We start from the raw sequence: 14,140 nt of genomic DNA, 5'->3' as shown, positions 1-14,140 counted from the left end.
TGTATAGGGCCTAGTGTGTCAGCTATAGAAGAATATTAAGTTTTTAGCAACCAATGGAAAGTTCAAGGAACTTCAAGGAAAGTTTCACAACTACACAGAACACCAGAAAGAAATGGATAACAAAAAGATAAAAATGGATATAATGGAAAATAATGGAAAGTTCCTCTTTGCCCATCTACACTGCAGTCTTTTACATCAACTCCCCATGCTACCAACTTCAGAAGTTCTCTGATGTCTCTCCCATAGCTGGTTTCATCATAGACTCAGAGTACAGATATTGGACTCAGGACTTTGTGGACTGGTGTTGGTGGAACCAGTTCCTGATCAATGCGGAGGAAATCCAAGCTGGTGGTGGACTTCCACAGGCGCAGACCCACATAACTAACAGTGATGAAAATCCAGGGAGTGGACATTGAGATAGTGGACTCTTATATAAGTACCTAGGTGTTCACCTGAACAATTTTCTATAGCTGCGGCCATGTTTCACTTTGGGACTGCGGTTCTTTTGGTGATGCTCTGTGTTATTTTTGGGCCAAACATACTTTTTGGATGACCCAGAAGCTTGAAGGCTGAAACTAAAAGGGTGTGAACAGTTATGATCAAACAACCTGGGTTGTTTTTCAGTTGACTTATGTAAAGTAAATGTTCTGAAGTTATTTCGGCACATTTTTGCATGAAAAACAGCTGGTAACAGGAGTGTGTAAACATCATACATCTGCTGTCCATTCAGTCCCATGAACACTACTATGTTTGAACTGTATGAGTTTCTATTGCAGGGTGTTACAATCGCTGTCCCTGTCTGGATATAGACACGACCCAGAGCAAAGGAAAGATCTGGTTTAATTTAAGGAAAACTTGTTTCAGCATCGTAGAGCACAACTATTTCGAGACATTCATCATCTTCATGATCCTGCTGAGCAGTGGAGCTCTGGTAAACTCTATCCCACAATATTTAACATAATATTAGCACTAACTCTAACCATAATCGCTTGTTGATGTGTTGATGTTTTTGACATCTTAGGGTTTTACTCTGAGATGTTTTATTGGTTGGTTCAATGGGGCTGAGCAGGTCTCAGGAAACTAATCTGATGGTTGGGGTGGCTATCTGTGGACTACAGCATGGCTGACAGTGTGACTACTAACATGACTGCTAAACATACACAGGTGAGATGATTTGACTCTATTAACCCCTTCAAAACAAAAAGTCATATGAATGACTAACAAAAGAACCTTGTTTGGTAACTGGAAGGTTGCAACTTTTACTCTGATTATTTGATAATAATCTGAGTCCCATCTTATCCAATTAGTCGAAATTATACAACATACTTTAAGCATTGTTCAAGCATGGAGAGCTTTTGATAAAATTAAATTGCATATAAAAAAATATTAGTGTCGGAAAAGTTTTCACATTTTCACCGATATTTTGACAGTTTATCATTGGTGATGAGATCAGTGTTTAGAGGTTGAAAGGTCTCCTTGCCATCACCCTAATCTCACTGATTAGAGTGAAAACATGTTGGTAAAATTAAGATTACAGCAGACCCTGCCTGTTTGCAATGTATTTGTGTATTTTAGACCTACGTTGCAAGATGTATGAATAATTTTGGGCCTAACTACTGATACATTTTAGAAGAGTTTTTATTTTGTAACACTGGTAAACAGAATAGATCCAGGATTATCTCTTCATTTAAGCTTAAATTAATATTATCTGGGCTTCTCAACAGGGCTTGGTACCATTTCTCAGAACATTGGCCTGATAATACATCCCCAACTCTGATTTATCTAGCTGAGAAAGCATTTATAATATTCAATCCATTTCACAAACACCTCTGTCAGTACTAGATGAAGATTGTGAATATTAATTCATGACATATTAAATGATGAAGGTTTATCCATTAAAAACTCCAAATATTGTTGACAGGCCTTTGAGGACATCTACAGTGAGCAGCGCCGTGTAATCAAGATAATTCTGGAATATGCAGATCAGATTTTCACCTACGTGTTTGTGGTGGAGATGATCCTCAAGTGGGTCGCTTATGGATTCAAGACCTACTTCACCAATGCCTGGTGCTGGCTGGACTTCCTCATCGTAGATGTAAGAAACTGATTAATCCTGCATAATTACTCCTTCGTATTTCCACCCAAAGTCTTCGTGTCAAGGTTTAGCTCATCTACACGTTGTTTTTCAGGTGTCTCTGGTGTCACTGACAGCAAACATCCTGGGATACTCTGAGCTGGGAGCTATCAAGTCTCTGAGGACTCTGAGAGCATTAAGGCCCCTCAGAGCCTTGTCTCGCTTTGAGGGGATGAGGGTAAGACTGGCAGGTTAAACAGATGGATAGGCAACTGTCTTGTTTTTGGTTGGTTTAGCATTACACTCACTACTGTTGTATCTTTTGGCCTGTAGGTGGTGGTTAATGCACTGGTTGGTGCCATCCCCTCCATCTTCAACGTGCTACTGGTCTGTCTGATATTCTGGCTCATCTTTAGCATCATGGGTGTGAACCTGTTTGCAGGGAAGTTTTATTACTGCTACAACGAAACATCAGAGGAGTATTTCTCTCCTGAGGAAGTCAACAATAAAACCCAGTGTCTCGATCTGATTGAGAGAGGTTTCTCCGAGGTCCGTTGGAAAAACACAAAGATTAACTTTGACAACGTTGGGATGGGTTACCTGTCTCTCCTGCAAGTGGTCAGTAAGAAGGCCAACATTAAAGGATTTATACTGTTTTTTACCAGTTAGCATTCACATAGCTTTAAATTTGTAAAACAAATTGTATGTTGTTTTCTTTAGGCCACATTTAAAGGTTGGATGGACATCATGTATGCAGCAGTGGACTCCAGAGAGGTCAGAACTTCTCATATTGTTACTGGTACAGTTCCTGGTCTTATTAATGTGTGCCTAGGAATTTAGTTTTTAATGATATTGATGCTGTAACCAGAAGCTTTCCTAGTCCCAGAACTGGGAAAACTGTTGCTGTTATCCTGTCAGATGTAACTATGTTTTCTCTGCATACTGAGATTTCATCCTTTTGGTTTAGGTGGAGTCCCAGCCAATGTATGAGGAGAACCTGTACATGTACGTGTACTTTGTCTGCTTCATTATCTTCGGGTCCTTCTTCACCCTCAACCTCTTCATAGGAGTCATCATCGACAATTTTAACCAGCAGAAAGCAAAGATAAGTTTCTTGTCAATGACCCTATATTGAGTAATTTTCTGTTTCCCTCTATCAGCCATTTAATATTTATGTTTGGGTGTTTACCTCGGAGGAACAGACATATTTATGACAGAAGAACAGAAGAAATACTACAACGCCATGAAGAAACTGGGATCCAAGAAGCCTCAGAAGCCTGTTCCCCGGCCTACAGTAGGTTCAAGGACTTTCTGTAGAACTTAAATAAACCAAGCCTGTAAATATTAGTATGACGGATGTTGAACAACTCTATTTCTGTTTCTGTCTAGAACAAGTTCCAGGGTCTAGTCTTTGACCTTGTGACCAAGCAGTTTTTTGATATCCTCATCATGGTGTTGATCTGTCTCAATATGGTGACGATGATGGTGGAAACAGATGAGCAGAGTCCTGAAAAGGAAAACATCCTGTACTGGGTCAACCTTGTCTTCATTGTCATCTTCAGCACAGAGTGCTGTCTCAAAATGATCGCTCTACGAAAGCACTACTTTAATGTCGGATGGAACATATTTGACTTTGTAGTGGTTATATTGTCCATTGTTGGTGAGGAGGAAGCAGATTAGATGGTTTTGTTATGTCTAACAGAACATTTTTAAAAACTTCCCCTTTTTTTCTTCCTTTTCAGGCCTTCTTCTTGCTGATATCATTGAGAAGTACTTCGTTTCTCCCACTCTCTTCCGTGTGATCCGACTGGCTCGCATTGGGCGGATTCTTCGTCTCATTCGTGGTGCTAAGGGAATTCGAACACTGTTGTTCGCCTTAATGATGTCTCTTCCTGCTCTCTTCAACATTGGCCTCCTTCTCTTCCTCATCATGTTCATCTTCTCCATCTTTGGGATGTCAAATTTTGCTTACGTGAAGAAGGAGAGCATGATTGATGACATCTTTAACTTTGAGAGCTTTGGGAACAGTATGATCTGCTTGTTTATGATCACTACATCAGCTGGATGGGATGGACTGCTGAATCCCATCATGAACACACCTCCAGACTGTGATCCAGAATTTGAAAACCCAGGCACATCTGTCAGAGGAAACTGCGGCAGCCCGGCAATGGGCATTGTCTTCTTTACTTCATATATCATCATGTCTTTTCTGGTGGTGGTCAACATGTACATCGCCATTATCCTGGAGAACTTTAATGTCGCCACAGAGGAGAGCGCCGACCCACTTTCTGAGGATGACTTTGATATGTTCTATGAAACCTGGGAGAAGTTTGACCCTCGAGCTTCGCAATTCATACACTACAGGTGAGTCCTAGCAGGTGAATGACCTCCTGTGAGATTTGGCTTCTTGTCCTGGTAAACCTGATTGTAATCTGATTTGTTTCGCAGTGAGCTGTCAAACCTGTGTGATACTCTACAGGATCCTATGAGGATTCCCAAACCCAACACCATCAAACTGATACAAATGGACTTGCCTTTGGTTCCCGGAGACAAGATCCACTGTATGGACATCCTGCTTGCTCTCACTGCAGAGGTAATATCACCCATATTATCTTTTTTCTTGGAGACATATGTAATGTTTTTCCACAAAAGGATACTCTGAGTAGTTACGTTCCTGTGCCTTTGAATGTTGGTGTTTTGTTAAGAGCCCACATCTACTTCCATCCGTTGTAGGAACCAAGCATGCATCATCAACAGGGGGCATTACACAACACATAAAAAGAGCACAGTATTAAAATCCATATAGTACAGTGTTTCCATCTACATGCTTAGCTGAAGAAAGTTGCTTTGGGTGTATGCTCCTCTTTTATTTTGGTTGATTACAAGCGAGACACGTTGAGACATGTTGATCTCATTCTTTTGCAAACACAAGCGGCCAAAGTGAGTTTCCTCTGAAGAGTGTCTCGCCTGTCAGAGATAGGATGATAAGCTTGGTCATCTGGAAGCAACTCAGAGTAGAGCCACTACTTCTCCACACTGAAAGGAGCCAATTGAGGTGGCTCTCACCTGGACACCTCACTGGTGAGGTGTTCTGGGAATGTCCCACCTGAAGGAGACCCTGAGAAAGACACAGGACAGGTTGAGGGGACTATGTTTCTTGGCTGGCCCAGGAATGCCTTTGGATTCCTCCGAAGGTGCTGGCCCAAGTGGCTGGAGAGAAGGAAGTCTCGTCCTCATTGGTTAGGCTGCTTCCTCCACAACCCAACACCAGATAAGCGGTAGATAACAGATGGATAGACATGTCGATTTTAGTATTTTCTGAACCCAAACCAGCAGGAGCTGTGGGGGCTGCAGATCAGTCCACTGCAGCAGTTAGCAGTGGGTCTCTTGGTTCTCTTGTCATTCCAGGTATCTTCAAGTCATAAATGTGCCACTTCACCCCTGCCACCGACACTCACAAAGTTGATCAAAGCTACTAGCTGATCTGCCTTGTCTGTCTCTTTGGGTTTTGAAGAAGTATTTAGTAGAACCAATTCTCTGGACAGATGCGGTTAGGATTAAATACCTTTTCCGCTTACGGTCATCCGTATCAAGTTTGAACTTCTAGTTGGTCTGGATTTCTCTCTCAACAACAGAATTAAACTAATGTGTGAGATCTTTGAACACCTCTGTATACATATTTTCTTTGAATATTTCCAGGTTTTGGGTGAATCTGAGGCAATGGACGCTCTAAAGGCCACAATAGAGGATAAGTTCATGGCCAACAACCCCACAAAGGTTTTTATCCTTATTTTTTTGTCATAGTCAAAGTCAGGGGTCTTTAATGTTTTCTCAGCCCTAGTTATGGCCTAATAATGACACTGCCATTAACAAGCTGTTATTTGGCAAAATGTTCAGAGCTAGAATGTGTGTGTCTATACATTATTTTATGCCTTTATCAGTTTGTTTTATGTTGGATTCATGTGATGTATAACTTTGAATGAAAAAAAAACAAAAACAAAAAAATCTCAGTGACCTCACTAAAGGGACCTGACCAACACATTGAAGACCCCTGAAAAAAATACCAATATAATCTCCAAAAGATAGCCCTTGTATATTGAAAGTAACTGCACTTAATGTTGTTATTCATTTTTGCAGAAGTTGTATGAACCAATCAGCAACACTTTGCGTAAGAAACACGAGGATCTGGCAGCAGCAGTGATCCAGAGAGCCTACAGGAGACATCTTCTGCAGCGAGTGATCAAACTGGCGTCCTACAAGTACAGAGAGAGGACAGGGGGACAGCGAGACGATCTGTCTCCACCAGAGACGGAAGGATTTCTCTGTAAACGAATGGACCAGCTGTATGGAGACAGTGAGACGGCTCTGGCTGCTCCAGCTGAGGACCGGACTGTCCAGGTGGAACCACAGAGGGACATTCTCCTCCACTCTGCTCCTCCGCACAGCGACTGCAACTTCCTACACGATGAGAGCCTGACAGAGACGATGATACAGCTGCAGACAAACTCAAATCAGGAGTGTTTCCTGTCAAAGGAGCAGCAGACTGACTAACCCAGATGACTCTTCTGTTTTAACAGAACTTTCTTCAGTTCAGTTCGACACGGAAACCCACTAGGAAAGTGACTCTGGGTTATTAATGCCACAAAAGAAACAAATAATAATGTTTCCAAACAGCTCTTCACTTCACTGCTCATCACTTCAAAGCCAAGACATCTGTACTTATCCTTCCTTGTTTCTTTCTTCTGATTGGTGGATATTGATGTGATGAAAAGCTGAAGAAATCAATGGCTGCTAAAACTGAAGTAGCAAACAGCCATTCAGAAAGGTTTGGATTAGGTGAAGAAAGTGGTTATGTACCATTAACCAGCCAGTGGAGCATCGGCTAGTTGGAGCTTTGGAGCATGGGCTGCATGAACGCCCACTTTTACCATGTCACTCATATTCATATAACCAGGCTGCTTAATGCAGAACCTAAATGTCTTAAATTAACGAGTAAAGTCAGTTAATCTGCTGGAAAGCAGGAGATCCAGGCAGTGGGTTAATCAGCAGGTGTTTGGGATTTTGTTTCCGTACAGTAATAATGAAATGAACACAGAGAGTTGTGACAGCTCACACCTGGTTTAAGGTGAGGCACCTCCGTCCACCGGCAGACACCCAGCCCTGCATGAAGGAGGAAAACTCCTCCATCAGTCCCCAAGTTGTCACCTAGCAGACTGCAAGCTGGAGGTGACGATAACTGACTGCGATGTCATCACAAGTGTAAAATGTGGGCCATTCGTAGCTGAATAAAGGTTAAACCAAAGAATGTTACTGTGAATGTTATGACAATGTTACTGCGCTTTATTCTTCCTTCCCTTTTCTTTCTTGCTTCAGTGCACGAATCTGTACTCAGATTAAATGTTTGTCCTTTTGTTCTGTAAAGGAATTCAACCTTTTTTCCCCTATGAAATAATGTTGCATCATGCAACTGTTGACTTTAACGGATGAATCAGTATATTTGAAAGATTTCACCTGCAATAACATCTATGCGATTAAAGCTTCAGATTGTATTGAGCATGATTTCTGGAGTTTTTGTTTAAATAGTTTTGTGTGCATCATGGATACTGAACCTGCCTTTACTTTCATCTCTGACCTGAACTCATATTTAAAATAATAGTTTTATTGCTGACTAAAGGTTCTGTTAAATAAGATTCTGTCCAACACAAATGTGCCGGAGCTGGTCTGGTAAATCAGTGGAGGAGGTTATGTTCTTCTGGAGAAACACAATCTGAAGGAGCTGCAGACAAACTGTAGCTGCTGCAGTTTGTCTGTCCATCCATCCATCCATTTTCTTCCGCTTATCCGGGGTCGGGTCGCGGGGGCAGCAGCTTCAGAAGGGAGGCCCAGACTTCCCTCTCCCCAGCCACTTCTTCCAGCTCCTCCATGAATCCCAAGGCGTTCCCAGGCCAGCCGAGAGACATAGTCCCTCCAGCGTGTCCTGGGTCTTCCCCGAGGCCTCCTCCCGGTGGGACGTGCCCGGAACACCTCACCAGGGAGGCGTCCAGGAGGCATCCTTACCAGATGCCCGAGCCTCAACTGGCTCCTCTCGACGTGGAGGAGCAGCGGCTCTACTCTGAGTCCCTCCCGGATGACCGAGCTTCTCTCTCTAAGGGAGAGCCCAGCCACCCTGCGGAGGAGGAAACCCATTCCGGCCGCTTGTACCCGTGACCTCATTCTTTCGGTCATGACCCAAAGCTCATGACCATAGATGAGGGTGGGAACGTAGATCGACCGGTAAATCGAGAGCTTCGCTTTTTGGCTCAGCTCTCTCTTCACCACAACGGACCGGTACAGCGCTGGCTCAAGACCATGGCCTCGGATTTGGAGGCACTGAGCCTCATCCCGGCCGCTTCACACTCAGCTGCGAACCGCTCCAGTGAGAGCTGCAATTTGTCTGCAGGGGTAATATTATGTATTTTCCAGGAACATAGTATCACTTTATAGCACAAGCAACAATGATGCTTTCGGTTGAAATGTTATATACAGTATATCAAATATGAATTGAAAGTAATTCAACTTTGCAACTTGACACCTTAAAATTAGCCGATGTCTCCTTAAGAAGCTCCTCCTTCCAACACTTTAACACACAGCGCTACACCTGAAGAAACACACACTAGTCAGTGGCAGAGCCACATTCATATTTTCCAAATAATTCACAAAATATTTTCTTGAAGAGAATAAATATGTGCCTGTATTTATGAATTCATAAGAACACAACTCCAAGGTTGCATCAGACTGGAGGAAATAAAACCTTTTAGTTGGGAACTGATGATTATGTTGCTTCCTGTATGTGTGTGTGTGTGTTTCTGTGTGCGCGTCTGAGGAGACACACTACCTGACCTCTCATGTTTCAGTCAGAAGAAGCAAAGCTGAAGACGGCAGACCGATAGGTCTGTTTTCCCTGCCGGGAATCGGATGTTTACCGGATTTAGTTTGGAAAAAGCAGAAGAAGGTAAGCTTGAGTCAAGTGTTTCAGATGGAAGCGAGGTGTGATATGAACCATGTGTGTGTGTGTGTGTGTGTGGAGGAGCATGCAGAGCTGAGATTACACAGTGGGGTCAAACCTTTATCTGTTTTTGATAATTGTGGTTTCTAAAAACAGCTTCTCCACTTTCATCCGGAAACCTTCTCTCCAATTTACACCTTATTTTAGGTCAATCACTTGTTTTCCACAGGTATGGATTGTTATTTTTACATTTTATTGATGTAAAAGTAGAAAAGCATCCCTGGTTTTTAAGACTAACCAGGAAGAACTAGTTCTGGTTCAGCTGTGCTCCTAATGAAAACTCCAATTTATGAAAGATGCGATTATATTTGGGCTTTATGTGAGATAATTTAACAGTGATTTAGAGCTCAAATGCAGCTGTTTAAGCAGCAAAAGGAAGGACTCATTATGAACTGAAGCAGACAATCAGAAACAAGCACAAAATCACGCTGATATAAAAAAAATCTTACTTAATTACTGGGGACGTTGGTGAAGGAATGCTAAAAGCAGAGTTGTGAGCTTTTCTTTCCTTGTTCCAGTTAAAAAGTAGCATTTTGAACATTGCATGATTAAATCCAGTCAAATGAGAGTTACAGTAACCCAGTCGTGACATGATAAAAGCGTCGGACGGGCCACCTCAATTAAAAAAAGAGCACTGAACCACAGCACTGACAAATGACTCAAGTTTTGGACTGGGCATTATTTCTACACCTGGTCGTGAAACCTGGCTAGGGCTGGTCAGATCTTTCCAGGACTCGCAGAAAACAGGTCGTCAAGAAACCTGAGAGTGGAAAAGTAATCTTGCATTCTGATTTAAAGATGATTGAAGTGTGATATTTTCTTTTCAGCATTGTCATGTAATGATTATAATCTGATTTAAGTAATCTTGCATTCTGATTTAAGGATGATTGAAGGAGGTTATTTTTGTTCCAGTACTGAATAAAATCTGATTTAGTGAAGATGATGATTCAACTGTAGCAGATAGGAATTAAGTTACTGGAGCTGAACTTAGATCCCTTATGTTGTGTCATGAGCTCATGGATGGAGGAGTGAGAGGGACAAGCAGGAAACGAGGTTAACTGTTGCCATGGAGTCTGATGACACAGGCATCCATCACTCCTTTCCACTGAATCGGATGATACAGATAACCGCCCACTCTTAAAATAGAAAGCCCAGAGAGTATAAAGATTATGAGAAAGCGGAATCAGGCGTTCTTTGTTCCGCAGTGCTAGAGTCAGCAGCCACATGAGGATGCTGAACCCACGGAGGGCCGCGCCCTGAAACCCCGGGGAGGTGAAGACTTCACTCTGCTCAGTACGGAACCAGATCCGTTAGCCCACACCCCGGGTTTCTGATCAGACAGCTGTCCTACGCTCAACCCAAGGATCACCCCCATGCTACAGCAGACTTGGAGAACAGACGGAGATCACGCAGTGATAAGGAACTGAGTCCACGGAGGACAGTCTGCAGTTCAACTTCGTTCTGTTCTAAAAAGGATCTTGCCACACCTGGTATTTCAATTATAATTCCATTATTAATAGATGCTGTATGTCAATCTTCCCCTTCTAAAGCTTGCTAATAAAATAATAAGGTCTGATTGATGTTCCATCCATTTTCTTGCACCCGTATCCTTTAGTGGGGTCGGGAGGGGTGCTGGTGCCTCTCCAGCTAACGTTCCGGGCGAGAGGCGGGGTCACCTGGACAGGTCGCCAGTCTGTCGCAGGGCAATGCAGAGACACACAGGACACACAACAATGCACACACACACTCACACCTAGGGGCAATTTGGAGAGGCCAATTAACCTGACAGTCATGTTGTTGGACTGTGGGAGGAAACCGGAGTACCCGGAGAAAACCCACCATGCACAGGGAGAACATGCAAACTCCATGCAGAAAGACCCCAGGCTGGGAATCAAACCCAGAACCTTTTTGCTGCAAGGCAACAGCTCTACCAACTGCACCACTGTGCAGCCCCTGATCGATGTTGTGGACAGTTAAATTAATTGAGTCAATTTATGAGTTACTTCTTCTGATTAAAGTAAAATCAGTGGTCATGATTCCATAAATTAGGGTGCTTCGAACGTTTCTTTGGTGACTATAAAAAACTGACCTTGGGACTCACGCCGAGTCTCTAAAATGTATCCAGACTGTAACAAGTGCACGTTGTTGAAAGAGAGAGAGAGCTACTGTTAAGAGAAGCGGTTTCTGAAACTATGCAGTTGCGGGGCTACTCAACTGACTGTTTCTTTAACTGAAAAAGGTCAGAGCTTCGGAATAGGAGGTAGTTAGAGTCAGGACGCAGCTCTCCCTACGCCAGCGTAAACAGATTGTTCTCTACATACTTAGCTGGAGTAACACTCAGGAGTTACAGACATTCTGGACCCAGTAGTTGGAGAGCTGGTCAGTAGTTAGTCAGTGAGGATGCAGGTGTGGTTAACTATTGCGCAATAACACCTAATTGAGTGATTTTGAATTAAAAACAAAAAACAAAAGAATTAACAGAAGTCTCACAGCTGGAGTTATATTTGTTAAAAACAAAGAGTGAACAGAGGAGGACCAAGAACTGACCCCTGAGGTATCCCAAGGGAAAGTTTGTATCTGGAAACTGATATCTGAAGAAAAAAAAGGTGGTTTTCTTCAACTCTGCTCTGCTCAGAAAATACAGCAAATTAAATGCTGCAGTCACAGAAAATAGAAGTAAAAACATACAACCAATATAAAAAACAATCTCAAATAAAAATGTGTCAACGAGTGCAAAAAATGCAACCACAGATAGAAGCAAAAAGAAAAATGCAGAAACAAGAAAAAACAAGAGGAAGTATACAGCGATGCAAACTCGCTTTAAAAAACAGAAGACCATATGTTTGCACCATTTGCCCTCCATATAGTGTTAAACACAGACTTACTGCAGTTCAATTCTGCCATTAACCACGATTCACTCCAGCTCACTTATGCTGGTCAATTCAGTCTAATTGATGTAATACAATTAATCAGGATGGAATTGTTCTGTTATCTCTAAAATATACAAATATGTTACGAAGTGGACGTGCTTCTCAGCAGAAAGTTATCTGCTGAGAAGACGATGAAACAAGATTTAATTTTTAAAAGAGGGGAAAGTGATGCTCATCTGACACATATGGACCTAGAACTAGTCTACATACTATAAGAGCTCAGATATTTTTAACAGTTGAGTTGTTTTCAATTGTTTTCTGTTAACTGAACAAAACATTGACAACTTTCCCAGAATAATTTGTGTGTTCCAATAAAAAGACAAACATTTCCTGTCTGACTCTAACTTCTTCCTGACATGAAGTCCCAAGTGGAGTTTGAATAGAGTCTCAGAAAGTTTTTTTTCTTTCTGTTTTTGCTCCAGCAGACCTAAAGTTTTATGCTTCAGAGGCAAAACTGATCTGGAGTCTCTCCAACACACATGTGATTGCAGCACCAAGTCTGTGTGAGTGAATGTGTGTGTGTGTGTTTTCCTGTTTGGCAGCAGTTCTGCGCTGCAGATCGTTTCTCTCCACAGAGATTTCCAAGGGAAGCTGGGGAAACAGGCATGGACTGTCAGAGTGTTTGTCTCTCACGCCACCTCAGAGGCAAATCCAGCAAAATCCAGCTCCAGCATTTAGATGACAACCCTCCTGAGAACACCATCTGCAGCTGTTTGATACACATGGTGTTGGGTCAGTTCAGCACAAATTCTTTGCTTGGCTGTTTATACTGCAGATATTTGGCTTCAACAGAAGGAGAGAGAAGGAGTTGACTGGGAATCAGTGGTTTTCTCCAGACCTCATCAAGCTGAAGGTTTGTTTCCAGATTGTTTGACTAGCATGAGCATAAAGTTGTTAAAAGGCTTAAAGGGGTAAGATGTATTTAATTGTCAAAAAGATAAACAGTGGTGTCAAAGTTTAGTCCAGTCAAACCACCAAACTGGTCCACACTTTGTCTGAATTGATAGGTTTTTATGTGACGTGGTCATGTGATGCATTGTGAGTCTTTCTGTATGGATCCTGGATGTTCTCCCTGTGCATGCACCCGGCTTCATCTCAGAAGACTTTCAGGTTAATTAGGTGTGAGTGTGTGCATCGTGTATTGTAATTTGTCCTGGGTGTCTCAGTCATGGACTGAGACACAAGTTGTACTGTAAAGACCAAACATTTCTGACCTCGTCTGCCAGCATTCTGCCATCTACAATTACTCTCACATGCATGAGTATGTGAAGCAACATCCCAGAGAAAAGGAAGGATGTTGGTGTTATTAGCATGTTCCCTCAGAGTGATGAGGAATGAAAACTCCTGGGCTTTCTACTCAGTGAGCAGAAACCCTTTCAGATTGTTTCTTCCAACTGGATGAAAGCTGCAGAGGTAAATAATGTAAATATAATTTTTAATGTAGCCTCATGTTTTTGCAATTGGCACAGCCTCGGTCCCCCATCCCCCTCCATTGTGTGTGCGTCTGATAGCTGTCCTCTGGATAATTTGATATTATGCAGGCAAAGTATTACTAATATTAAATTATTTCTTAAAGAACCAGGTCCACCGAACTACCAGGTGTGAAAACAACTCTAAAGACGTTTGACTCGTTTCAGTTGGAATGAAGTCTGGTGCGAAAGTCTTGGAACCCGCTCCAAGACAGGAAGTGGACCATAATGCAGGGCATTCTGGGTAGATACAAACAAAACAAACACGCATGTGCCACCACAGTTTCTTGACGGTACTCCAACACACAATAGCACACAAATCTGTCCATGGGGGGGGCGCTAAGCCCCCCCATGGACAGGTATTGCTTCGATTCCAATTGCTTCGATACCAATATTAAAAAATAATAATTTATTTTCAATTCATTGTTTTCACAGTGTTGAGTGATTGCTTCTGTTTGTTTAAATTGATTTTTTTCTCTAACCTTGCTGAAAGGAAATTTTCCCAAAGCGAAAATTAAAATAAAGTGATATGCATATATGCTGCTGTGTCAAGTGCATAATGTACGTGTTAAGTATTTTTTTAGGTATTCTGCTAAAAAAAAAATAAAATAGAGAATCTTGA

General features: G+C 42.2%; 1 protein-coding gene across 1 annotated transcript in view; it reads left to right on the top strand.

Moving 5' to 3' along the window:
* The window catches only part of LOC103469033 (sodium channel protein type 4 subunit alpha B-like), a 29,538-nt gene extending 21,910 nt beyond the window's left edge, over positions 1-7,628 (top strand). The window contains exons 20-31 of the mRNA XM_008416503.3: positions 777-931; positions 1,922-2,095; positions 2,190-2,312; positions 2,408-2,692; positions 2,795-2,848; positions 3,042-3,179; positions 3,264-3,368; positions 3,464-3,734; positions 3,817-4,438; positions 4,523-4,667; positions 5,774-5,851; positions 6,212-7,628. Of these exons, the coding sequence (XP_008414725.1) occupies positions 777-931; positions 1,922-2,095; positions 2,190-2,312; positions 2,408-2,692; positions 2,795-2,848; positions 3,042-3,179; positions 3,264-3,368; positions 3,464-3,734; positions 3,817-4,438; positions 4,523-4,667; positions 5,774-5,851; positions 6,212-6,625 (2,564 nt within the window). The 3' untranslated portion in view covers positions 6,626-7,628. The remainder of the gene's footprint in view (positions 1-776; positions 932-1,921; positions 2,096-2,189; positions 2,313-2,407; positions 2,693-2,794; positions 2,849-3,041; positions 3,180-3,263; positions 3,369-3,463; positions 3,735-3,816; positions 4,439-4,522; positions 4,668-5,773; positions 5,852-6,211) is intronic.
* Positions 7,629-14,140: the final 6,512 nt, after the last annotated feature.

This window comes from Poecilia reticulata, chromosome 8 (assembly GCF_904066995.2).
Source record: "Poecilia reticulata chromosome 8, P_reticulata-male-v2, whole genome shotgun sequence".
Classification (NCBI taxonomy): domain Eukaryota; kingdom Metazoa; phylum Chordata; class Actinopteri; order Cyprinodontiformes; family Poeciliidae; genus Poecilia; species Poecilia reticulata.
The sequence above is the reverse complement of the archived record's forward strand: the minus strand, read 5'-3'. Positions and strand labels throughout refer to the sequence as shown.